Below are 26196 nucleotides of genomic sequence, written 5' to 3' on the forward strand. Positions count from 1 at the left end.
TAAACACCAGGTGAGCAGAGGTGCTGATCCAGGGGACACCTGCGTCGCACTGCGCAGAGAGCGGGCTAAGAGTGTAAATGTTTGCAGGAGTTCGTGGCAAATAAAAACTCTTGTGTTATTTTCTCATTTGAAAATTTCTGTTAAAGGATTGTACCAGATTTCCTATTGTTCCATTTCAGATCTTAAAATGAAAAGTTTAACGTTGTCATTAAAAGCACTCCTGCTTGCTCGAAGTCTGGCATTCTGGAAGCACAGCATTCTGGAAGGTTTGACAGTAAAGAGCTACTGTCGTCAAAACTGTCAGTGGTGGCTGCGGGGCTGTGACAGAACGGGGGCTGCTTGGCCTCAGTGAGGCCAGCAGGTGGGGGGCGGGAGGTGGGGAGGGGGCGAAAGCGGTGGGGAGTGCCCAAGCCCAGGAGACAGAATCAGTGGAGCCTACAGAAGCATCTCGTCAGCACCGAGATTCAAAAGAACAATAAACTTGGGGTAATACCCAAGTGCCCTGCTTGCGTTAAAAATCCCTTTGGCTGACTTCCTAACCAGGAGAATTACAGTGAGGAGGGGCAGAGGTGAAGTGGGGAGAGGGGGGGCTTTTTAAAGAGCGTGGTTGTTAACTCCAAAGCTGTAAAAGGTTTGAAATGTTCCCTTCCTTGTACATTACGCATAGACACACACGTACACACACACGTACACACACACACACGTATAAAAACCTTATGTATATGCGGATCTGTGTGGGTCTGTATGTACGACACATGGATGTGTGTGTACATGAACCGGACGTTTCTGGATCCAGGATCAGAGCTCACGGTGCTCCCTCATGCTCTGATCCTCACAGGGTGACGGGGGAGGGGGGAGGGCCAGATGCAGCCCCTCCTTCCAGAGACACAGACCGAGAGACAGAGAAACGTTTGCTCTGGAGCGCAGAGAGATTATCTCTGGGGAAAGAGGAAAAGGTACCTGGGTTTTCACAATCCCTGGAGTGTTAACCAAATGGCTCCGAGTCTTATCACCCTGAGAATGTGGCTGGGTGGCTGTGAGAAGCGCCTCGTAGAGCAGACGTTCTCTACCTTCCAAGGCACGTTTACCTTTCAGTATCTGTTAATGCAAACTGCCTGCAATGTTTGCTGAGAGGCCTGACTGCAGACATGAAAGAATGTTCACAGAGTTTCACTCCCTGAGGCTCATGGCTGATTCTTTGGAGACTCTTACTCATGTCTCCAAAAGCAAAACTCTGCACAGCCCCATGAGGAAGGATGTATGCAGGGGGAGGCCGGAGGGGAGTGGGGGCAGTGGGAGAGGGCAGAGAGAGAGAGAGAGAGAGAGAGAAAGTGTTATCTTGGGGAAGAAGTTGCTTATATCTGAAGTGAAGCTGTATTTTGCTAATTAGAGCAATGGACCTGCTTGAGGTGAAATGTTCCTGGAAGCTCTCTGTCCCTACCTGTCATCCTTCGGTCCCCTGTCCCCAACACCTGCTTTCAACGTGCTTCCTGCCAGAGCCTTTCCAGAGAATATGCTGTGGGCTGGATGGGGGAGCAGAGACAGGGTAAGGCCAGAGAAGAAGGGCGAGAAAAGCACACAGATCAGACATTCTGGTTTATACCTGTTGGTTCGAGAAAACGTCCGTCAAGCTGTGAACTGAAAGCAGGGATCTCGCCTACTATGCTAGCGTCCTTCCCGCCTGCCGTGCGGGGCCACGCAGAGTAGGTCAGCGTGCTAGAGTCAGGACTCCCTTCGTAATTCCGATTTATGAGTGCAAGAGAATTTACACTCAAACAGTGCTCCTCAGTCAACATCAAAATCTGTTCTACTCTGTCCTTACCTTCAAACTCTTCTGAAGAATCGGAATTGGGAAGGTACTGTCCAATTTTGAGCTTAACCATAACCTGAACTCAGGGTCAACTGTCACATCTGGGCTATTAAATCTGCAAAACAAAAATTTAAAAATATTTTAGTGTAAAAAATTTTTAGTGTAAAAATTTTTAAAAAAGATTTTATTTATTTGAGAGAGAGAGTGAGAGAGCACAAGCTGGAGAGATGGAGAAGCAGACTCCCTGCTGAGCAGGGAGCCCGACTCGGGGTTTGAACCCAGGACCCCGGGATCATGACCTGAGCCGAAGGCAGACGCTTCACCGACTGAACAACCCAGGCGCCCCTAGTGTAAAAAATTTAAGCCAAACCCACATATTTAAGGAATCGCAGAATCTCAGTGTCTAAAGTGACCTAGAGCTCGTTTCCATAATTACCTACAGGCCCTATCAGCCCACCATGGCCTTTCATGCTGCGCAGAAATTTGCATAAGACCCAGTAATTCTGTTTTAAAAAGCAGAGTTTCCACCTATAAGCACAAAAGTGATATATGCTCATGGCAAAGAACCTTGGAAAAATGACAAATTAAGAACAAAATGCAGTGTTCCACGGGTCAAATCTGGAACAACCGGACATGAAAGTAAGTGCCAGTGGTCACAGCTGATACTCCACCGAACTGAACAGGAATCCGCGACTGATACAAACAAACCGATGATTAAGGGCGGGCGGGAAGCCTCTTCCATAGGGCAGAACATCAGTCGATAAATTTAGAAGGAACTGAGGAGTTAGAAAGTCACCATTTGGCAAATAATCGAGTCCTAATCCAGTCAAACATTCTCAGGGGCTGTACGACCAAGGCGAGAGGTTGAGATGTATCATGGTCTGAAAAGCCTACGGGGGGGAGGATGCCACTTCGGTCAATGAGTGAAGTTATTATCACCAGTAATGGGACAGACGGACATCGTGTGCCTCTGGGTACGATGCACCAAGAAGGACACAACATGTCCTCTGTGGCGTTCCTGCCACACTGCCCAGCCATCATCGAACCACAGGAAAATAGCGGACAAACCCAAACGGAGGGACATTTGACAAAGTAACTGGCTCGTGCTTTTCAAAAATGTCCAAGTTATGAAAGACAAAGACTGAGGAACAATTCTGGAATAAAGAGGATTTAAGAGACATGACAGCTGAATGAAATGAGAAATCCTCAGTTAGAACCTGGATCAGAACTTTGTCTTTCTGTTTCTGCAGTAAAAGTGATTATTGGGCCAATAGGCTAGATATGTGGGTTAGACAATCGATAAGCACACTGAAGTTTGTAGGGGGGTCAAGGGGCATCATGTCTGCAGTTTACTTTCAGTGATTCAAAAAGTTACATACATATGTACAAACAGGAAAGGTACGACCCGGCCAATATTAACTGCAGGAAACAGAGGTGAAGGGTGTAGGAGAAACTTCATGCTATTCTTGCAGCTTTTCTTCACGTCTGAAATTATTTTTGTAAAGTGTACAAAACAAACCAAAACAATGAAAGCAAACAAACCAAAAAACCCAACACAACAACAAAACCAAATTCAGAATTAAGCGGAAAAACAAAAATAATCTAATATCCTAGTAACTAGGTGTTAGTACACCTTTTTCCTTTTCTCTCTTCTCTCTTTTTTTAAAGATTTATTTATTTTAGAGAAAGAGAGACAGCACAAGCATGGGGGCGGGGCAGAGGGAGAGAGAATCTCAAGGCGACTCCGCGCCCAGAGTGAAGCCCGACAGGGGGTTCGATCTCACAATCCTGAGATCACGACCTGAGCCGAAATCAGGTTTCGGCTCATTCAACTGACTGAGCCCCCCAGGTGCCCTTCTCTCTCTTTTTCTTTAAATAAAAATATTATGTGGCACGTACTGTTGGTAGCCTACTGTTTTTTGTCTTAGCAATATCTTGTGAACATATTTTAAGAATTTAAGAGTTTAAGAGTTTTCTTATGTTTAAGAGTTAGGGAAATATGTTCAAAACATATTGCTCTAACTCTTAAACGTAAGAAATTTGCTTCACGTGTCTCTCTCCCACAGTAGGCTGCTGGGTGATGGTCTTAACACTTACTGGCTTGATTTAATAAAGAAGGATGAATTTCTCTTAATTACACTCTGATTATATAGGTTTTTTTTTTTTACACATTGTTAATTACTCTTACTAATTAAGTCTGTTCTTTTTTTTTTTTTTTTTAAGATTTTATTTATTTATTTGACAGAGATAGAGACAGCCAGCGAGAGAGGGAACACAGCAGGGGAAGTGGGAGAGGAAGAAGCAGGCTCATAGCGGAGGAGCCTGATGCGGGGCTCGATCCCATAACGCCGGGATCACGCCCTGAGCCGAAGGCAGACGCTTAACGATTGTGCCACCCAGGCGCCCCTGAAATTCTGTTCTGAAGAATGTTCCTCCGATTTCTTTTTTTAGAATGATGCATTGCTCTCTGCCATTCCACTGTTGCTCTCTATCTTAATACGTTCTGGAAGTCTGATACAATGTCTGTCTGGTCCATACCGTGTCCTGAGTCTCTAGAATGATTCCTGGCAAATAGGCAGGTGCCCTAGAAATAGTTTTTGAATGAACAATGACTGAAGGACCTGGTAGAAGTTCTTGTGTCGTCTTCCAAAGTTAACAAATATCGAGGGGCGCCTGGGTGGCACAGCGGTTAAGCGGCTGCCTTCAGCTCAGGGCGTGATCCCGGCGTTATGGGATCGAGCCCCACATCGGGCTCCTCCACTATGAGTCTGCTTCTTCCTCTCCCACTCCCCCTGCTTGTGTTCCCTCTCTTGCTGGCTGTCTCTATCTCTGTCAAATAAATAAATAAAATCTTTAAAAAAAAAAAAACAAATATCGAAATCATACAACTAGGCAAACTTCATCTTCTGGTTCTCTTCAGTGATGAAGTATATGTGAAAGAAAAATTACCAAATACTTTTTAATTTGCTAAAGGCATAGGAGTCTGAGAATAGAATGAATGATGCTAACGAGGTTTTTAGAACTTTAAGTCAGGGCAGTTGCTTCTTGGTTTAGTTTCCTTGCGGGTGCTCACGACATCCAAATAGCAGCATGAGGACGATGCGGCCCTGACCTGAGTACACGTTCCAAGTCCAGCACCGGCTGCAGCCGGGAAGCAACAGAAATGCAAAGTGGGAGAGAAAACTCCAGAGCACAACCGGTTACAACTTTACTAACTTAAAACGTTGCTGGGGTGCTTGGGTGGCTCAGTCGGTCAAGCGTCAGTCTCTTGGTTCCGGCTCAGGTCGTGATCTCGGGGTCGTGAGATGGAGCCCTGCTTGGGATTCTTTCCCTCTCTCTCCCTCCATCTCTGCCCCCTACCCCCGCTCGTGCGTGCATGCTCTCTCTCAAATAAATAAAATCTATTAAAGAATTAAAACATTGCTAATTCTTCACTCAAAGTTATAGCGACCGACTTGCAGCTACTGCTGCCAACAAGAAGGCTGAGCCTCTGGAAGTTTCTGTCTGAGTGAGCAAGTCTTTGGGAGAGACAGCCTAGAGAAGTGGACTGAGCCCAAGAAAGTCAGAGTAAGTACGAACTACAGGCCGTAAAATAAATCACCACTGGAAGGAGGGATGTGAGCCACTACGTTCTGCTGTTCAGAATCATGCAGAATATGAAAGACTATGGTTTAGATCCACACACCCGGATGGAATTGCGGCCGTGGCGGGTTCATCTGTGGAGAAGGACAGGAAGGAAGTGATGTAGGCGATGGAGAGTAAAAACCAGAGAGGCTTCTTTCCCTAAAAAACCAAGGTGTTTCTTAGCACAGTTGTACAGATCCTGGAGAAGAGAGAACCTGCACAAGAAAGCTTAACTTCCCCTGAGTGGCCCGGCACATTACTTTATCACCGCTTAAACGTGGCCGTTCTGTCTCACCTCACCGTTCTGATCGTTAATCTGATCCCTTACAAATCACGTAAAGCTCTTACGACTCGATGATAGCGCACAGCCTTGGCATAAATGACGCTGCGAGGTGACAGTTCTGCAGGAAGACCCACTGTGAGGCTTTGGGGAGGGCCTTCATGATGAGCTCCTCTGCCTTCGTGGCCTGGCCGCGGCCCAGGGAAACAATGGTCACATGACTTGTTCCTCCTTTTAACTCTCGTGCAAATTTCAGGACAGTGTTGGTGAGGTCAGTCCCTGCACAACAACGTGGAAACGTACACACAATTATAAACTCATTTCATTCCCTCTTGAAAACATAGTGACTGACTGAATGTAGGCTCCACACCCAGCGTGCAGCCCAATGCAGGGCTTGAACCCACAACCCCGAGATCAAGACCTGAGCTGAGATCAAGATCAAGCTCTGTTAACTTGTTTCATACTTCCTTTCTTCCATTCTATTGTTTAGAGCGTGGACGTGAGGGCTAGAGCCCTGGCAGCCATTCTGGGCTATGTCTTCAGAAAATGGACAGTAGCTACTATGAGTGCGTCAGGTGCAGAGTGGCTGCTCCACATAAAAGGTTCCAGAGGAGGAAGCCTCTGCATGGATGCACTTTCAGAAAGATTTTATGCCTAATAGAATCAAAGTTTGAATATGGTGAACTGCAAAGACATATTTGATTTAGAGATGACAAAGAACAGAAGATAACTGAAAATACTTTGCTTAGGGTCTGTGGGGGCAAAGAGAAGGGAAAAAGCATTTGGAGTTTTGAGGGACACAAGGGCTGGGTTGGCAGGGCCACATTCTGACGGTTTGTTATGTATTATGTTTTCATGAACCAACAGATTAGAACAGTTAATAAATACAAGGGCCATCCCAACTTTCAGATCAATAATACATGTTTAAGAGAGATTTTCTGCACAGAAAATTAGCACAGGTAAGTTTTTCCATGCTTATGAATCCGGGAAATTTTATTCTTCTTTATTCTTTCATATTTTCAGAAATATTCAGTCTTATTATAAAGTTTTAATCAGTCCCTTTCCCAGAATACTTAACTAAGAATAGAAAACTGTTTTAAACACGGAAATACCAGACACGAACCTACTTGTCTACACCTTTCACTAAGTACGGAGGCGGCCTCTTACCATGGGAGTGGAGAAGTATCAGTGGGGTTCTGGCACTGGATTCCTTATACGACTCTTCCAAATTAATTCCAGTTCTGAGAATGTATTCATTTCCCATTTTTTCAGTTATAAACCATTTCACTGAATTCCTCAAATGTTCTGGTTGAAGAATTTTTATCTAAACAAGAAAGCACGGAAGAGAAGGTAACTTTAAAAACCACGCAAGGGAATGGTCCCGATCGTAAAATGGAACAAAGCAAAGCAGTGTTCACGATCCGCGTGGTCGGAGTTTTACGCTGCTCCTCGTGCTGGGCACGTGTCATGGAGAGAGGCGGCCACCACGGCTTGTGGTCCCTCCTCGGAGCCAGGGCCACCCTGTGCCTCCGTCCCTCTCACACTCTGACAGAGATCTTGCCTTGGATGTAAAAATCCCAGTTATGGTCCCTGATTCTGCAAGGAAACCTTTCCCGTGGGCCTCTTCCTGCTCTGCTGGATGTGTCTGGAGAGGGTGAAAATCAGGACGGCACAACCGGAAGGCGACTAACTCCTCCAGGAATAACACAAAGATAAACAGCACCGCAAACGGCGTGCGTATACAGAAAGAACTCTGGAAGGGCTGAAAGATTTTAGAAACCGTGTATGTGTTTGCAGTAAGCAGAGGGTCAGGGTCCGTTGGAAGAAATCATTGCAAATCCTGGAGGAGGAAAGACCTTTTCCATGAAAACTGTTTCATACAAACTACTTACATGCTGTTTATAAAATGACCATGAATTCTGTCCTCAGAGTCAGAGACCCCATCATTTAAGGCTGAAAGGTGTGCAGATGCCCTGGGTTGAACCACAGGACACTACCATTTTTACAGGTCAAAAACTGTCAAATATTGGCAATTGCACTGTTTAACATAATACATGTGATCATTATGTCAAATTCCGCTCTTTTCTGTTATGCCTTGGAAAAATTAATCTTGATTTTATTTGACTTAAATGCATGTGTTTGCAGATGAAAATCGGCAGTGCACAAAGCACGTGAGGTCTAAGAGCAGAGCTCGCCCAGTGCGTCCACTTAGTGAAAGCGCTCGAATCAGCCGAGGGCAACAGATGGTCAGGTGTGGTCCCCACACGTCACCCTGAGAGTCCCAGATGTGAGTGTGACCAGCTGTCACCGTCGTGCTGCTGTTCCTCCCTTACTTCATTGACCAATAAAGTGGTACAGTAAGTTTTAACACCGGGGGTGGGAGAGAAAGCAAGACCGGAAGAAATGGGGTTGTGCTAAACTCAGTTCTGCCAGCTCCTTTCTAAGCAGCTATGGATAGTTCTGGAAATTTTCCTCATGTCCCCTCCCCCCGCCCTTGTTATCTTTCCCATGATGTGGTCGTGATGGGGAGCGGGGCGAGGACTGGACTGAGTCCTTGCCCTCGTGCAGCTATGTGATACCCTCTTGCCCCAGGTGGAGGTTTCTTTCTGAGACAATCTAGCGGACTCTCTTGGGTGGCGATCTCAATTTCCGACTCTTACAGGCCACACTCAGTTTCAAATATTCTAACTCAATTTCTTTGCATGTGTACTTGACCCTTTATCAGATCATGTCTTCTGATGGTGGGTTTGGAAAATAGGATCGCTACACTCATGAAGTTTCTAGCTGACAAACTAGAATCTTCTGGACCTTACTGGGGAAAGGTAAGGTAGCACAGGCTTTAAAAGGTTAATTTTGCTGTCAGGGGAACACATACTGGCCACGTACAGTTCAAATAATCCAAAGAACGAGAAATTGGGCAATGGAGGTCCTATTTTCGGGCAAACCTCTATTGTTTCTTGAGGCTCCTTACCGACATTCCCTGCGCACACACGAGCATCGCTGCGTCTGCCCCCGTTTCCCGCAGCTCGGGCGGCGCTACACGGACCGTGCGGTGTTCACGGCACCTGTCAGCTCCTACAGCTGAAACGTATGCTCGTGTCGTGACGGGTCAGTAATCCGCAGGTAGAGTGGGGGTAGCAGGCTGTCTACACTGCCAGGTGGGTAACATGAATCAGAGAAGCGGGTTGGCGCGTGCTGGCGGCTAATGGTCGGTGCGAGGAGGTGATCCCTGCAGTGACTCACGACCGTGGTGCAGCAGTCCTCGGGGCAGACGCCGCTCGGCTCTAGCTGCTGCCGCTGCCTGTGGACCCAGCCAGCACCGCCTGAGCCTTTACTTTTTCAATGAAAGCTGGAAATGTGGGTTTTTTGGTGAAATCTCTCAATGAGCAAATTTTGGCTCAAAGAAAAAGCAATGCAAACCAAACTTGGGCACCCACGTTTGCAGCGGTTACCCCCCGACACCGCTCTCCTCCATCCCTCACAGGCACCCGCTTTCCAAGTCCTCCTCCTCCGGGGGGTGGGGTGTGCGGGGACAGAGGGGCCCAGGAGTGTCACCCCATCAGAGGGAGCAGCCCACGTGTGCACGGACAGATGAACGGATAAAGATGATGTGGCGCGTCCTCAGCCTTGGGCAGGAATGAGACCCTGACACCTGCTACCACATGGATGAGCTCTGAACACATTACGCTGAGGGCAAGTAGCCAGACTCGAAAAGACAGATGTTGCGTGACTGTGCTGCCACGAGGTCCCTGGAATCAGCAACTGGAGACAGAAAGTAGGATGGTGTCTGCCAGTGTCTAGTGGGAGGAAGGAATGGGGAGTTACCAGTTAGCAGGTGCAGAGCATCTGTTGGGAGGATAAGAAAGTTCTGGAAATAGAGGTGGTGGGCGCACAAGACTGTGAATGTACTTCATGCCACTGAATTTCTCAGAATTAAAATTTCTCATTTAGAATTAAAAGAGGATATCAGGATTAAATGAAATTATATTTTGCCACAGTAAAAAAATAGAAGATAACTCTACACGGAGTTTTTAAATCGTGTGTGATATCTTTGTTCTCTTTACTCGAAGACTCTGAAGTCAGACAGACTTCAGACAGACCTCCAGAGGTTCGAACCCATTTGTTTGGTGACAAATTATACTTAAACTTCTAGAAACAAAACAAACTGAAATGTCTGTATGCCAGATGCAATTCTGGGGTGAATTTTAAAGTGTACAAATATAAAATTTAAGGCAGAAATTGAAGGGGGACCGCCTGTCTGGGCTGGTGTTTGTACTAATTCAGGGCTGATAGGGGAGACAGAGGAGGGTTTCTCCATCCCTGAGCTGGATGGCAGATGCAGAAATAAAAAGTTTTTCAGGTGAGGATGAATTGAGGAGGTCTCCCTGGGAAGAGTAGTGTTATTGACAGGAACCAGGTCTTACAAATGTTCTGGGTTTCAATCCTGGCCCTGTTAGCAGTGTTTCTTCTCTTCCCTTTTCTTTTTCTTTCTTTCTCTTCTTTTCTTTTTTCTTTCCTTTTTTTCTTTCTTTTCTTTCTTTCCTTTCTTCCTTTCCTTTCCTTTCCTTTCCTTTCCTTTCCTTTCCTTTCCTTTCCTTTCTTCAAGATTTATTTATTTGAGACAGCGAGCATGCACAAGTGGGAGCAGGGTGAGAGGCAGAGGGAGAAGCAGACTCCCCACTGAGCAGGGAGCCCACACGTGGGACTCAATCCCAGGACCCTGAGATCAGGACCTGAGCTGAAGGCAGACACTCAACCGACTGAGGCACCCAGGCATCACAGCCTTTAGGCAATTTCTAAGCCTTGGCCCCCTAATTCTGTGATGTGGGGGAAAAAAAATCATAGCTCTCCCCTGAGATTATTATGAGGATTAAATAAAATAATGTCTGCAAAATGTTTAGCACACGCTAAGCTTTAGATGTTTTAAGGGGCTCATGAATGACACCCATTTGCATCCCCAACCCACCCACCCCCGTGATTGTGAAGCAGGAGGAGTCAGGTAACATATCACCGTAATTAACAGCGGGAGGATGGATGTGCTTCCCGATACGGAGCCCTCACAGGCCGGGTCTGTGCCTGGACTGCGGATGGCGTGGAGAGCAGAGCGCAGGTGTGCTGTCTGCAGGAGGCGGACCCCTGAAGGGACGGGGCGAAGGCGCTGAGCAACCACTTACCTTCATCCCTCTCATGTACCTGCTTTCCAAGTCCTCCTCCTCTGGGGGGGGAGTGCGCGGAGACAGAGGGGGGCCAGGAGTGTCACCCGATCAGAGTATGAGTGCGTCCCTCTAACACGAACGTTACTTGTAAAACCCACAGATTTTGCTTAGAAAATTTTAAATTTGAATGGTTTAAGTTAACGATAAAGTGCTCAAAACATGTAGAGTATCGCTGTTTGCTCACAGCACATCTTACCAAGATAAGTCTCTGAAATGGAGTGAGTTTCTCCCAGGGGAAATTCACAGGACTACGTATTTCTTCATTTTCATCCAGAAGTTCAGCTAGATGTCATTTAGAGAAAGAAACGGAGGTGAACAATCGAGTGCTTTGCATCACTAAGAGACACCACAATGAAAATTTTCTTATAAAACTATAAAGTTTGCTTTAAAAACATGTCTAACTTGTTTTTTAATTATTTTTTAAAAGATCTATTTACTCTCAAGAGAGAGAGAATGTGCACGCACGCGCAGGTCAGAGGGGAGTGAGGAGAGGGGGAGAGAATCCCGAGCAGCCTCCCCACGGAGCACCGGACACGGGGCTCGATCCCACGACCCTGAGGTCAAGACCTGAGTTGGACGCTTCACCGACAGGAGAAGCAGAGGCGCGGCCAACACTTTACAACCTACTCCGTGTGTGGGAGGTTTTCCGGTGAATGTAAACTAGTAACTCCGGCGGTTAGCGGGTTCTCGCCATAGTCTACCTCTAAACACGCGGGAGATGACAATCAGGCGGAAATGCAACAAGACTCTCAAATTTTTGAAAACTGAGTATTACACAGATCTGCGTTTTTAATACCACTCTCTTACCACTGCAACACAGTCCTGCATGCGCACCCCCAACTATCCCGATGTACCTGGCGTTTCTGCCTCCTACTATTTCCATGTATTTTCCCCATGTCTAACTTTAAACACAAAGTGGATTACAAAGTAGCTTTTTTTGATAGGGCTAAAATATGTGTGTTGATCTTAAAAAAAAAAAGTCCAGGATACATGAAAATCTAGTTACAAATTGATAAATATGATTTTTTCCCCCAAAATAAAAAGATCTTCACTTTACAAAATAATGACCTAGAGAGAGAACCCCAGGGGAAGAGGAGAACTTCTTAGTCAGAACTGGAAATCAGGAAGCTATAAAAGAAAGAAAGTAGACGTAACTGGCCATACAGACGTTTCTCCCTTGCGTGGCAGAGACAGTATAAACAAATCCAAAAGACACTGGCTGATTTTTAAAAATACTTGAATGAACAGGTTGGTATCTTTAACAAAACAAAAAGTTAATTATCTGTTACACCAATAGGGTTCTTACAGATGGCCACAAAAGAATGAATAATTCAGTAGCAAAATGGGCCGAGTACATGAGTAGGTAAGTCCGAATGGTCTACAGCCATCTGAAAAGGTACTTAAACGTGGTGCTGGTCAGGAAATCCAAATTAAAGTACCTTACAGCTTTCAGATTGGCAAGAGTTAAGAAAAGATCAATAACCCTCTTGGAAAAGAAGTCATGTCTTGCTGGTGGAAATGTAAATTATCCTGGACTTTAAGACAAGCAACCTGGCAGCAACTGTTAACATAAAAATCGTATGCTTTTGACCCAGCGGCTCCATTTCCGGCTGCCCGTCCCAGAGACAAGAGCAGAGGAAACGTGCGGAAGGCTGTGTCTGTTACTGGCATACGTGCTCGTATGCTGTGGCAGAAGCTCACAGCAGAGCTACGTTCCTAAGACACTGAGCTACGTCCGTAAGCTGACCATCCACGTGCGCACGTCTGTTACTCGGTTAGTTAAATAAGACATTGAATGCTCTCTTACTTTCCTTTGGTGATTTCTTACTCTCCTCCACTGAAGCATCTTCTGCAGAGAAAGGCACGCTCATCAGGCAATATGCAGCCTTACTGTTTCTGAAAGCATCCCACTGGGCCACGTTGGACAGAAGGGACTTGCACAGGAGAGAGAAGGGCTCTAGCGCACTGCTCACATACTGGCACTCTTTCCACCGGGATTCCGCCAGCCACTGCAGATGCCCATCTCTGCACGTCTCATACATGCCTACCGGAAAACGGAAAGGACCAGTTAAAAGAGATGGTACCCTTTACCTTTGAGTTACTCATTAAAGGTAGATGTTAAAGAAATACTGTTGTTGAGGAAAAGCCGTTTTACGTAAAACTTTCATTCATGGCAAGCTTTTCATTGTGGTAAAAACACATACCATTAACCTTCTGAACCATTTGTACGTGTTCATCAGAGTTAAGTACCTTCATGTTGTTGTGAAACAGATTTCCAGAACTTTCTCTGCAAATCCAGAACTCTGCCCCCATTAAGCAGCCCTCCCCAGCCCCTGGGCACCGCCATCGTCCTCTCTCTCTGATTCCAACTACTTCAGATGCCTCAGGTACGTGGAACCACGGAGTCTTTGTGACTGGCTTCTTTCCCTCGGCACTGCGTCCTCAAGCTTCATCCGTGCCGTAGCAGGTGCCGGGGTTTCCTTCTTCTAAAGGCTGAATGATATTCCCTTGGAACTACACACGTCATGCTGATCCACTCATCCCCTGACGGACATGTGGGCTGCTTCCAGCTACTGGCTACGTGAACAGTGCTGCTGGGGACACAGGCGTGCACACAGTGGTCTGAGACCCTGCTTTCGATTCTTTTGCATACATACCCAGTGTGGTATTCTTAGACCACATGCTCGTTTCACCTTTAACTTTTTGAGGGGTCTCCATACTGTTTTCTGTAAGAGCTGTACCAGTTTATAGTCCCACCAACAGCGCACAAAGGCTCCGAAGCCCGCACACCCTCGCCAGCACTTTTTTATTTTCTGGGGTTTGTTGTTGTTGTTGTTGTTGTTTCTATGGTAGCAATCCTAATGGGCATAGGATGATATCTCATTGTGGTCTTTTGATTTGCATTTCCTGATGATTAAGGATATTGACCATCTTTCCATGTGCTTGTTGGCCATCTGCATATCATCTTTAGAGAAATGTCTATTCAGGTCCTTGGCCCATTTTAAAATTAGGTTATTTGATTTTTGTTGTTGAGTGGTCGAATTTCTTTATATATTCTATACATTATCTCCTTATCAGATACATGATTTGAAATTGTTTCTCCCATTCCATAGATTGCCTTTTTACTCTGTTGATTGTGTTATTTGATGTACAGAAGTTTTTAAGTTTGATGTTATTTCAATTGTCTATTTTTGCTTTTGTTGCCTGGGCACTGGTGTCATATCAAAGAGATTACCAAGTCCGGAGTTATAAAACTTTTCCCTTCTCCTTTCTTCTCAGAGTTTTATAGTTTTAGGTCTTATGTTCAGATCCTGGATCCATTTTGAGTTTATTTTTGTATTTGGTATAAGGGTCCAATTTTGTTCTTTTGCATGTAGACACCCAGTTTTCCCAGCACCATTTGTGAAAGAGACTATCCTTTCCCCATTGAGTGCTCTTTCTACCCTCAGTGAAGATCATTTGACCATGTATGTGTTAATTTCTGGGCTCTCTGTTGCATTCCATTGGTCTATTTACCCGTGTTTATGCTAGTACCAGACCGTTTTCTTTATAATAGCTTTATAACATAGCTTGAAACCAAGATGTATGATGGCTCCAACTTTGTTCTTTTTCAAAATTGTTTTGGCTATTTGGAGTCCCTTGAGATTACATATGAATTTTAGGAAGAATTTTCCTATTCCTGCAAGAATTTCTATTGGGATTTTGTTAGTCATTGCATTGAATCTATAGATTGTTTTGAGTTAGTATGGATATCTTAACAGTATTAAGTCTGCCAATCCATGAACATGGGATGTCTTTCCATTTATTTGTGTTGTCTTCAATTTCTTTCAGCAATGTTTTGTAGTTTTCAGTATATGTGTTTTTCACCTCCTTGGTTAGGCTTATTCCTAAGTGTTTTATTCCTTTTGCTGCTATTACAAATGGAATCGTTTTCTGAATTTCCTTTTCATATTATTTGTTGTTAATGTATAGAAATGACCCTGATGATGTATGTTGGTTTTGTATCTTGCAGCTTTGCTGTACTGGTTTACTAGCTCTAACAGTGTTCTCATGACTCTTTAGAGTTTTCAACATGTAAGATCATGTCATCTGTGAACAAAGATAGTTTTACTTCTTCCTTTCCAATTTGGAAACCTTTTATTTCTTTTTCTTGTCTAGTGCATTGGCTAGAACTTCCATGCTAAAAACAAGTGTTACGTAAGAGCAGGGGGTATCTTTGCCTTGCTCATGATCTTAGAGAAAAACTCAAGAGTTCTACCACTGAGTAGGATGTTAGCTGTGGGTTTTTCACAAATGACTTTTATTGTGTGGTGGTAGTTTCCTTTTATTCCCAGTTTGTTGAGTATTCTCAATACTAAAGAGTTGAATCTTACCAATCCTTTTTCTGCATCAATTAAGATGGTCATGTGGTTTTGTCCTTCATTCTGTTAATGTGCTTATGACATTGATTGATTTCATTATATTGAAACAACTTTGTATTCCAGGAATAAGTTGTACTTGGTCATGGTGTATAATCCTTTTACTATGCTACTGAATTTGGTTTGCTGTATTTTGTGGAGAATTTTGACAACTATATTCATCAGAAATATCAGCCTGTAGTTTTCTTTTCTTGTAGAATCTTTGGCTTTGGTATCAGGGAAATGCTGAACAAGCTTAGAAGCGTTCCCTCTTCATCTTTTTTTTTTTTTTTTTGAAGAGTTTCAGGAAAATTTGTGTTTATTTTATTTTTTTTAAATGTTTGGTAGAATATTCCAGTGCAGCCATCTGGCCCAGGCCTTTTCACTGTTGGGAGATTTCTGCTTACTGAATCAATCTCCTTATTAGTTATAAGTCTGTTCAAATTTTCTATTTCTCCATGATTCAGTCTGGGTAGATTATGCATTTCCATTTCTTCTAGGTTGTCCAGTTTGTTGGCATGTAATGGTTCACAGTGTCTCCTGTGATCCTTTTTATTTTTGTGGCATCAGTTTTAATGTTCCCGCTTTCATCTCTGATTTCAGTTATTTGAGTCTTTTATTTTCTTGTTAATCTAGTTAAGAGTTTGTCAATTTTGTTGATATTTTCAGGAAGCCAGCTATTAGTTTTGCTGATTTTTCTATTTTTTTAATGCTCTATTTTATTTATTTGTGCTCCACTTTTTACTGTCTCCTTCCTTCTGCTAGCTTTATGGTTAGTTCCCTTTTTTTTTTTTTTTTCTAGTTCTTTGAGGTGTAGGGTTAGGTTGTTTGAGACCTGCTTTTTTAATGGATGCATTTATAGTTATAAATTTCTCTCGTCGTACTGTTTTTGCTGTATCCAAATAAGTTTTGTTATATTGCATTTTAATTTTTAATTTCTTTGATCCACTGGTTATTTAAGAGTATGTTGTTTAATATCCACATATTTTTGGATTTCTCATGTGATACTGATTTCTAGTTTCTAGTCAGAAAAGCTACTTTATATGTCAATCATTGTGCTTTCTGTTTAGCATAAGAAAAAACTGGAAACCCAATAGCTTGAGAGAATGGTTACATAAGCGTTGGTCCACTCGAAAATTGGAATGTTGCACAGACATTAAAAAATCTCAAGTATATTTATTGACACAGGCAGTTTTGACATGTTATTAATTTGGAAAAAAGGAAGTCTGTATAGCCAAGTTACCTGAAAGAATACACATGAATACTCCAATATGAATATGAATATATGTAAAGAATATATACATGGAGGGAAACCAGTGGAAGGAAAACCCCAAAAATATTAATAGTGATAATCTCTAGACTGTGGAATTACAGAAGATTTATTTACTTCTTCTTGCGTATCTGTAGGTTGGAGTGGTTCAATAAACACGTACTGCTTGTATAATAAAAAAATGGAAGCTGTTACATTTTTGTTGTTTCTTAAAATACACTGGGGATGTTTTTAGGTTTCCAAGTGCAATGGACGCCTGGTGGGCTGGCTGTTTTCCTGCGAGACCTCGTCTCCTGGTCGTAGGTGGGTGGTTCAGGAGTAGAGTCCTGCCAGAGGCTGTGGTGCTCAGGCCCACCTTCCTGGAGACGCGGTGTCTGACCGTGAGGCCCAAGGCCTGAGAACTGCCAGATGTAGGTTCGTCTCATGTTGGTGCTCAGTTATTCAAATTTTCCCTGCTGTTTTCTGAGATACCCCAGAATCCTTCTAAACATTTTTATTTTTATTTTGGTTTGAGATATTGAGTCATTGTTGTCTGTTTCTGGCAAGCCAAAGAATCTTAGTAAACTCACAAGAGCGTTTATTGACTCGACAATCGTTTACCAAACGTCTACTGTATGCCAGGCTTTGGTATAAATAAAAACAAACAAACAACAAAACAAAACTCTCCAAATGTCTGGTATCCTCCAGAGCAATTCTTTGGTATTTCCATTCTGACTTTAGTCTTTGCTAAAAGTCTCAGAACACATGACAAAGGCTACTTTAATCTACTACCTTTCCTCCCTCAGTGAGAATGTCAGACTGCCTTTAGCTTTTCATTTCTTGTGACTTAAAATTATGACACAGCACAACAATGTCAATGTACTTCATGCTACTGAATTGGATGCTTAAAAATGGTGAAGAAGGTAAATTCTAGGTTATGTGTATTTTACCACAATTAAAAAAAATAAATATACCTAAAAATGTAGGTTATAGGAGGATTTGAACAGATCCCACACGTCGTGATTTCTGCCTATTCATTTTGCACAAGCATGGTTTTCGTGGTTCCAATTTTCCAGGAATTTTCCGAAGATACTGAGGGTGACTGCAGTGAGGAGGGGTAACGTTTCACTCCAGGTGATATTTAATCAATGTGTGTGTGTGCGTGTGTGCTTGTGTGCACGTGTGCGTGTCCCTGAAGTCTAGCCTTGGGCATTCAGCTTTATAGATTAGGATTAGGATAACCATAGCAAATGCCATTCATTCATTCATTCATTCATTCATTCATTCATTCATTCATTACTGAGTAGCAATTATGTGCTCGACCTGTAAGGACACAGCGATGAATTAAACGTCACACCTGACCTCAAGCTGTTTTTAGTTTAACCCCAAAGAAGCACCGACTTGGAGCACGTTCAACATCTCGCCATGTTTTTCAGGGAAACATGTTTTTAAGGGCTTTTTACGGAACCCAGAGCAGTACCTTTACTTACTATTAAGTTTGGCCTGGGGCGTCACACCGTTCACGTTTGTCAGTGTGCCAGAATGTAGGAAGAGGTCCCATTCTTCACCCGGTAAGGACCCGAGGTCATCGCCTTCACCAGCATTATTTTGCATGATTGTGACGCAGAGCAGGAGGGAGAAGCTCAGTTTATGTTGGTCCAACAGAGCTGAAGAGACCACCTAGGGGGAAACGGAGCGTGAGGCCAGCCGCCTGGAGGAAATACGCAAAAGTCACAGGCAAGGGTGTCTCACCTTGAAGATACGTCGTGTCAGCACATCGACTGAATTTTTAAGATGTGTCTCGGAGAGATTTTCGTCACTTTCTAGCTTCGGTTCTTTGGAGAGGTTTGTAACATCACGAGTTTTCTTCAGAGCCATCTTGTCCCTTCCGGGGCTGGGCTCTTGCTGCTCTCTGCTCGCGGAGCCGACGGCCAGCAGGAACGCCTGGCGGAACCAGTCCAGGGAGAACCGGTACGAGCGGCTGAGGCGCGCCAGGCCGGCCACGAGGAAGTAGAGCCGGGCGCCCCGGGCGGCGACGGGCAGGTGGCTGTGGCGCGCCTCTTGGACCTTACTTTGCGCTTTTTCTGTGGCTTTGATGCGCTTTGAAATTTCATTTGAAGCCTTTTTGGATTTTCTTAAGATATCTACGATTTCCTCATCATCTAACACACATTCTAAAAAGAAACAAAAAATGATTTTAAATAAAACCCACTTGCAATATTAAACGCAGTTCCTTCATTCTGAAATCTCTCCATAAGAGTTTGGTGGTTTTATGTGGCAGATGGGCGGCTAAATGAAGACAGGTCGTATTTCCGAATAGTTTGGTTAATAGCACACACGCCCCCCCATCTCTTCTTTGTATTACTTTAGTAGGGTGGATGCTATTTTCATTATAAGCACATGATAAGTAGCCACTCCGTCATAAGGAATGACCCACCGTCCGCATAGACAAGGAGACAAAATTTCCGAAAAATAGCATGTGCACTCTGATATTTTCTATTTTAGTAAACAATAAAGTTGGTAATGACCAACTTTAATCCAACATGGATTTCTCATTCCATGAACAGGTTGCAACTTACCTCTTGAAAAAAAAGCTCTGCTCTAGAAACAGAATAATTCTCTCCTTTTCAAATATTTAATATGGTTCTCCTATTACCATTACAAACTCTATTTTATGCGCATTCCCATTTTCCTCAAGTGCTTTTGTTAGTGATACGATTTGCAGACTCCTCACTATCCTTGATGCTTACCCTAGACACATGTTAGTTTGAAAAGAGCCCTCTTAAAGTGTGGTAAAGGCAAAAGGAAATGTAGATACCATTAAATGTCCTGCAGCCCATTGCCAAATATTTGGGGCAGGCCGAGTGTACGGTTCCTCCGGGAAGCTCTGACAGTCTTCATGTTAATGCCTTGCTAGAGGGAAAAACTGCCTTGTTTTGACAATAGCAAGGCCTCCCGTGTCCTGAGGGTCTTCTCGAGCATATGAAAGTCCTTTTGGAACTTTCCTTATCTTTACTTTCCGCAACCCCGAAGGTATCTAACCAGTTGCTCCTCACAATCCCAGGACAGCAGCTCTTTCTGCCCGCGGATCCAGTCCCTGTGATTTAATAAAACCACCATTTTGCACCAAGGACGTTTCAAGAATTCTTTCTTGGCCGTCGGCTCCGGACCCACCAAACCTCACCAAGAACATTTAAATATTACATTCGTATCAGGAACTAAACACAGCTTCATAATGATCATTGCAAGGAATTGTGGGATTGTTACATTCCATGACCTGGATCCCATATTCTGATTGATTTTAGCAAAGCTTTCTAAGTCACGTCGGGACCTCGGGTGTGGGCTACGTGAGTCCCCAAGCCCACCACACCGTTGCCCACAGGCAGTGGGCAACCACACTTTTACAAAGAGATAGTAAGGATGATCCATTTTACTAAAACTTGGAAAAAGGGAGGGAAAATAGGTACCAAATTGAGGAATCTTTTTAGTTTTTTTCAAGAACAATTGTATTATAACTACTATTGGTAAAAGGTTAGTCTTTAAAAAATCCCTGACTCTCCCATGAGGAACCACTGGTAGGGAATCAGCACCAAAGCATAACGCCAGCTTACAGTGTGATGGGGCTATCATCAACAACTTTCCTTTGTCTCATTAAGTCGATCTCTTGTCCTATTTAGGCAAAAGTTACAGCAAAACATGACATTTGTCATATAGTGGTTCCTAGAACAGGAGAGGCTATCCTCGCAAGTCCTGTTAGGCCAACAGTCACCTCCTGTGTGTCACGTCATCTCTGCGTGTCCCAGTTTTGCTCCCTGAGGAGTGATCAGCTGCTGATTCATTCCAACCCTCCCAGAGAAACAGATGTGACAACCTGGTCCACGCAACCTCATCCTAGTCTTGTCATGAACAGAAGCATGGCTTAGCCGTGTGTGACACAGAAATAGTGTATTAGGTGTAATTAAAGTAGGAAGGAATACAGTCCAATCCTTAATAGGGAGCTAAAGCAGCTGAGAGACTTTCAAGCCCCACTGAGTCACCAGTTAAGAGAGAACGGCAGTCCACCACTAGATGGAAGGTATCTGATCACGGATGAGTTAGGAGCTGTGATACTGTGACTTATAATAGGAAATACACAGGAGGTCTTCGTCCCCATCCCTGGCTTAGAGCTCTGAATACCCTGGGGATGAGAGGAATAAAGGCGACTTCTGTTATGTTAATGAGGTGACTGTAGTCTCCATCTAAGGATGGGGTGGTTGCCAGGACAGTGACCCCCAATAGACGGCTAGCACGGAAGCCCCACCTCTGTTCCCCACACCTCAGCCCACGCATCTCTTTTACCTGGCTGTTCCAAGTTCATCCTTGCAGAAGAGACCGGTAATCCAGTGAGCAAACAGGTGTCCTGAGTTCTAGTCTGCCAGCGAACTGATCAAACCTCAAGAGGGGTTTTGCTGGAGCTTCTATCTGAAGCCTTCTGTGGGGAGGGGCAGTCTCGTGGGACTGAAAGCTTAAGGCGAGGGTGAGTCTGATGCTGTCTCTGGGGCGATCGCGTCAGAATGGAGTTGAATTGTAGGACACCCACCCAGCATCCGAACATTGTCATTAGCATGGGGGAACCCCATCCCGCATGTTGAAACTGTATCCAGAACCCCTTTTAGGAGCAGATAGGTCAGTGTGCCCCCAGGAACTGACAACGCTTTAGATATAGCGGTTTAGAAATTATATTGTAAAAATTTAAAGACTATGGTTTCTTAGATATTTCTTGTGTTGAAGAGGAAAATAATTTCTACCACTATTTTAATAAACACCATATTTTAATGGGACACATAGAAGTAAATTACTGAATTTTGTCCTGGTATATTTTAATTATTAATACTTGGGGAAAGCCTCATCTTTTGGTCTCTACAATCTAACTTGATCCATATGACGGATGTCAGATATATGATGGAGTGGTCTCCGTAAGATTTTTCTCATAACTTATGTGATTATCTCGTGGCCACTGTCATATAGTATAATGCGCTCCGGCAGAGGTAGGAACGTAGGGACATCAACATCCATAGTGTTTTAATTTTAGAAATGGGGCGTTTCACCCACACTAATCAGTTATCTGGTGGAAATGCGCATCTGATATTTTTGGTACCAATTCAGAACGTGGCTCTTAGAGCTTTCATTCCGTCCTTCACAGAGGTATGCGAAGGTCTGACGTCACTGAAGACCCTCACTAACCTTGTGCGTTCCGTAGCACAGTCAGCGTTTTTTCCTCTAGTTCTTCAAGGGTCACAGCATCAAGGGAGATACTCTCCAGTAACTGGAAATGTTGCTTTTCTAAGTAAGGAACTTCGTGAGTTAAGATGGTAGACAGGAGCTGGTCCTGCAAACCCTGGAACGTCACCGTGAAGTTGACCATGGTAACACAGTTGCACACTGCGGGAGGAACCCGGGGGGTGTCTATTTCCGTAGACATGTATAACCTAAAGCACGAGAAACGCGCCGGTTAGTCAGAGGGTCTACAGAGGAAAAGAATGAAACGAATTTATTAAATAATAGAAAAAACATTTCTCCTAGAAGTAAACAAGGTTAATTTTTAGTGTTGCTCAGCCTGGTACAGAGAAGAGGCTCTCACTTTGTACCGTGTGAATACAGGTGCTATTTACTAAGAAACACCTCCACAGATGATGCCCCTACTGTATTCGGTGGGAGCATCGGGACAGAGGAGAGTACAGTGTTAGCTAGCGGGAGCTCTGACCCGCTGTTAGATGATTGTCAGCACTGTGGTTTCTGACCCGAGTGAGCGAGAGCCCGGTGGAGGGTGTGAGCAGAGGGAGGCCGACCTTCTCTAAAGGGACCACTCTGCGGGGGTGGGAGGTTTCAGGGGAGAAGGAAGCTGGGAGAGGGCTGCGCATGCGAGAGGTTGGGGGGGGCCTGGAGTGGGGTGGTACGGGGGCGGGGGTAAGGGTCAAGAATGATTCTGGATTTTGTTTGGTCTCCCCAGCAACTCAACCCAGCAGGGACAGCTCCTGTTCCATTTTATAAAGGGTGGAACTGAGGCCCAGAGAGGTTCAGTAAGTCACTCACACCCCAATATGTAGCCGCACAGTGACAGAGTGGGGACCCGTGTGCAGTCTGCCTCCACAGGGGTGCCCCCCACCACCTCTTCAAACTCACAACCAAACATGGGCGCCAGGTGGGCAATTCGGCAAAACGTTCCTTCATTAGCCTCCCTAGAGCTGTTGCTCAATCAATAATATTCGGCGAGAAAGAAGGAACGGCGTCCTGCAGAACGCAGCGCCCCGGACAGGGTCTGTTACACAAAGAGGTTTCGAGTCCTTAAAGAATCCTGTTTGTTTAACCTAGAGTTTTTAAGAAGTATGGGACCCTTTTTTGAGTGACACCTATTAAATCCCTAGAATGTTCTGAGGATCATACTTTGCAATAAGGAGAGAGGCCGGGCAAGGGGAGTCCAGGCTGTACGAGCGCGGTGAGGGGCAAGGATGCGGAGCCCTGCTGGGGTGGGGGGGTGCGAGGACCCACCGACCACATGAGCACTCAGTGTGTTACGGCCCCTGTAAGGCAGGGGAGTGCACCTGCTGGGGACCAGTAAACCCACCTTCCCGCTCCCCCTTGCTGACAACTCGCTCACGCAGTGAGCTGCCGATGGTGAAGTCAAGGGCAGAGTGCACATTCCTGGCCACTCAAATGTCTTATTCCCTTGGGAATTATATTTTTGTGGTAATTAAACCAGACTCTATGAGGGCGCTTTGTGGCAGGGGGAGTGGGGGTTGCATCCCGGAAGGTCCCTTGCTCCTGGGAACATGCATACAACATTTTTATCTGACCAAGCGGAATCTGTTCTCTTTTTGCTCTGGATATCCAATACGGATTTTGTTTTTTAAAGGAGCAGAAGTTTTTCTTGCTGAAATAAAATGTTAGGCAAACAGATCCACTGGAATTCTTGTGGATCAAGTGGGGCCAGGCTTTGCACACCTTCTGGGGACTCCCCCTGGACCCACAGGGCTTATCAGGAACAGCATGGAAAATGCTGGTTTGGAAAGCTTGATAAATAAAAGCCAGTTCTCTATCCCGTGTACTAATGAGTGCAACCGGAAACGCAAACAAACAAAACATTCGAAATGCAATCTCACTTTTTCCTCCAGGAGAAGCTTACCGGGACTGAAATACAGGCCTTCAATAATATTTGTCTTTAAAAATATAAACAGTTGACTCAATTTCACTGTGAGAGACTTTACCTAAATTTGGAATTGTATTCAATCTCAGAATCATGAATCCTTATGAAATATTGTCCTCTTTTCTGATAGATATCCTTTTTCAAAATTGCCTTCAAGCTTGGAGTTAATGTTTCAGGGAGATTCTGAAAAACCCAACAGACATAAATAAGAAGTTCATCTTATAACAAATAAACCAGTTGAAAAGACAGAGCATTTAAAAAATGTGTTTCTGGGGCGCCTGGGTGGCTCATTCGGTTGAGTGTCTGACTCTTGAATTTCGGCGCAGGTCATGATCTCAGGGTCATGAGATCAAGCCCCGCAGTGGGCTCTGCACTCAGTGGGAAGTCTGCTTGAGATTCTCTTTCTCTTTCCCTTTGCTGCTCCCTACCCCCCGACTCTTTCTTGTCTCTAAGAAAAATAAAAAGTAAATCTTGTTAGTATTTGGACACCAAAGAAAGCCTGATCGGAGAGAACTGAACACTGAAAAGTCACTGTATTTATTATTTTGTTTATTTATTATTTTTTAAAAAAGATTTTATGTATTTTGAGAGAGAGAGAGAGGAGAGCATGCATGTGCAAGGGGGGAGAGGGGCAGAGGGAGAGGGAAAGAGAGACTCTCCAAGGAGACACCCTGCTGAGCGTGGAGCCCAACGCAGGGCTCGATCCCATGACCCCGAGATCATGACTTGAGCCGAAATCAAGAGTTGGATGCTCAACCGACTGAGCCACCCAGATGCCCCTCTTTATATATATTTTCCCCTGACAAAGTTACCTGTAACTCAGAGCTTTTAGTTTCTGTGCTCGGGGCACACAGTATCTATGGCAGCTGCACGGAATCAGGGAGTGAGGCTGTTCTGCCCTAATACCTGCAAGAGGACGCTGCCTCCCGTTTTCATAGCATTTTCGATGGTCTGGATGTAACTGCTGTCCTCGATGGACAGCTCCTGCAGCCGGGACCCTTCCATCTGCCGGATCCAGTTGTGCGCCTGCTTGTGTGGGTCAATCAGCAGTGGCCACTGCAGGCCGTTCTTGATCAGGATGGCGTTCTCGGTTGAGTACTGACCAAGGGGGAGCCCCTGAGAATGCCATCGGCTGATCTGGAACGAGAGCACTGGTACTTTACGGTTTCATACACTCATTCACGTCTTTAGTATCCTGTAAGATCTCAGTGGATCCTACAGGATCACCGCCTTTAAGAAAAATCAAATACTCTTTGAAAGGACTAAGGAGATGAACAATTTAAAACATTGGGATATGAAATTTTGGGTAATATGAGTAATTATTCCATAATTGACACTTTTCTGTTCATCAGGAAGGACAAATGCCCATCACAACAAAGATGCTATGGGAGACAGGCAAGAATTTTAAGAGAGGGTTCCTGTTCCCAAGGATCTTGGACTTGAATGCACATATGAAACATGCAAGAACACAGAATTATACAGAGGTGATCACAGCTACTCTGTTGCACACCCACCACCTGCCAAGAACACACGTACATTATCTAGTTAAATTGCGACAACAACCCTCATTTCTCGGAAGAAGGAACTGGGGTCTGCCCGTGGTCATACTGTCAGAGGAAGAGGCAGACCGAGGGTTTGACTCAGATGCTGACTGCAAGACTGATAAACGTCTCATCCTTACGGAGTCTCTGCCTGCGGCTCTGACTTCACGGCAGTCCCAGCAGGCTGGGAGGAAAAGCCAAGAAGGCTCATGGAGGTCAGAGAAGGAACAGGACACCGGGACGGTCCAGTGAAAGGCAGCAGGGCGTCCCCGGAGAAGCCAAGGATACTTTTCAGTTTAAAGGAAAGAAGAAGTATTTTGTGTAAGCCTGTGAAGAACTGCATTCTCTTGAATCTACACAAGAGGAAACCAGAGAGGGGATGAAGAATCCTGAAACCCACAAGTAGCTGAGTAGCTCCCTTTGCATCTGATTACAGGTGCAGCAAAGCCAAGGTCAGCGAGGGGAGAGAAACAAACTTCCTACCCAAGAGGTTCTATTTTAAAAAACCAATCTTTCCCCTGACTTCCATGCTTTTCCGTATTGTTTTACCCAAGTATGTGTTCCTAAATGCTCTCATTTCATTTTGCTAATTTTGGAACTTTAGATAAAGGCAATCTTCAAGTATCCCCTTTTCTGTCTGACCTCGTCTGTGTTGTTTTATAACTGTATTTATTCATTCTCACTGCGGTATTTATGAACACACCTAGATTTATTTATCCATTCTACTGGTGAGGGAACTTAGAGTGTTTCTCAACTTTTGGGTTATTATGAATAATGCTACAATGAACATTCTTTTATATTCTTCTGATTAACATATATATATATATGTGTGTGTGTGTGTTTTAAGTAGGCTCCACGCCCAGCATGTACCCCAACGTGGGGCTTGAACTCACGAT

At 44.5% G+C, this 26196-nt stretch overlaps 1 protein-coding gene across 1 annotated transcript in view; it reads right to left on the reverse strand.

The window, feature by feature from the left end:
* The window catches only part of DNAH14 (dynein axonemal heavy chain 14), a 298523-nt gene that overhangs the window by 35084 nt on the left and 237243 nt on the right, over nt 1-26196 (reverse strand). The window contains exons 67-76 of the mRNA XM_040636128.1: nt 24666-24896; nt 23821-23942; nt 21800-22044; nt 18329-18750; nt 18067-18256; nt 12738-12974; nt 11127-11212; nt 6882-7038; nt 5783-5993; nt 1823-1925 (exon numbers count right to left, since the gene is read on the reverse strand). Of these exons, the coding sequence (XP_040492062.1) occupies nt 1823-1925; nt 5783-5993; nt 6882-7038; nt 11127-11212; nt 12738-12974; nt 18067-18256; nt 18329-18750; nt 21800-22044; nt 23821-23942; nt 24666-24896 (2004 nt within the window). The remainder of the gene's footprint in view (nt 1-1822; nt 1926-5782; nt 5994-6881; nt 7039-11126; nt 11213-12737; nt 12975-18066; nt 18257-18328; nt 18751-21799; nt 22045-23820; nt 23943-24665; nt 24897-26196) is intronic.

Source organism: Ursus maritimus, unplaced genomic scaffold, assembly GCF_017311325.1.
Source record: "Ursus maritimus isolate PB19 unplaced genomic scaffold, ASM1731132v1 scaffold_2, whole genome shotgun sequence".
Classification (NCBI taxonomy): Eukaryota; Metazoa; Chordata; class Mammalia; order Carnivora; family Ursidae; genus Ursus; species Ursus maritimus.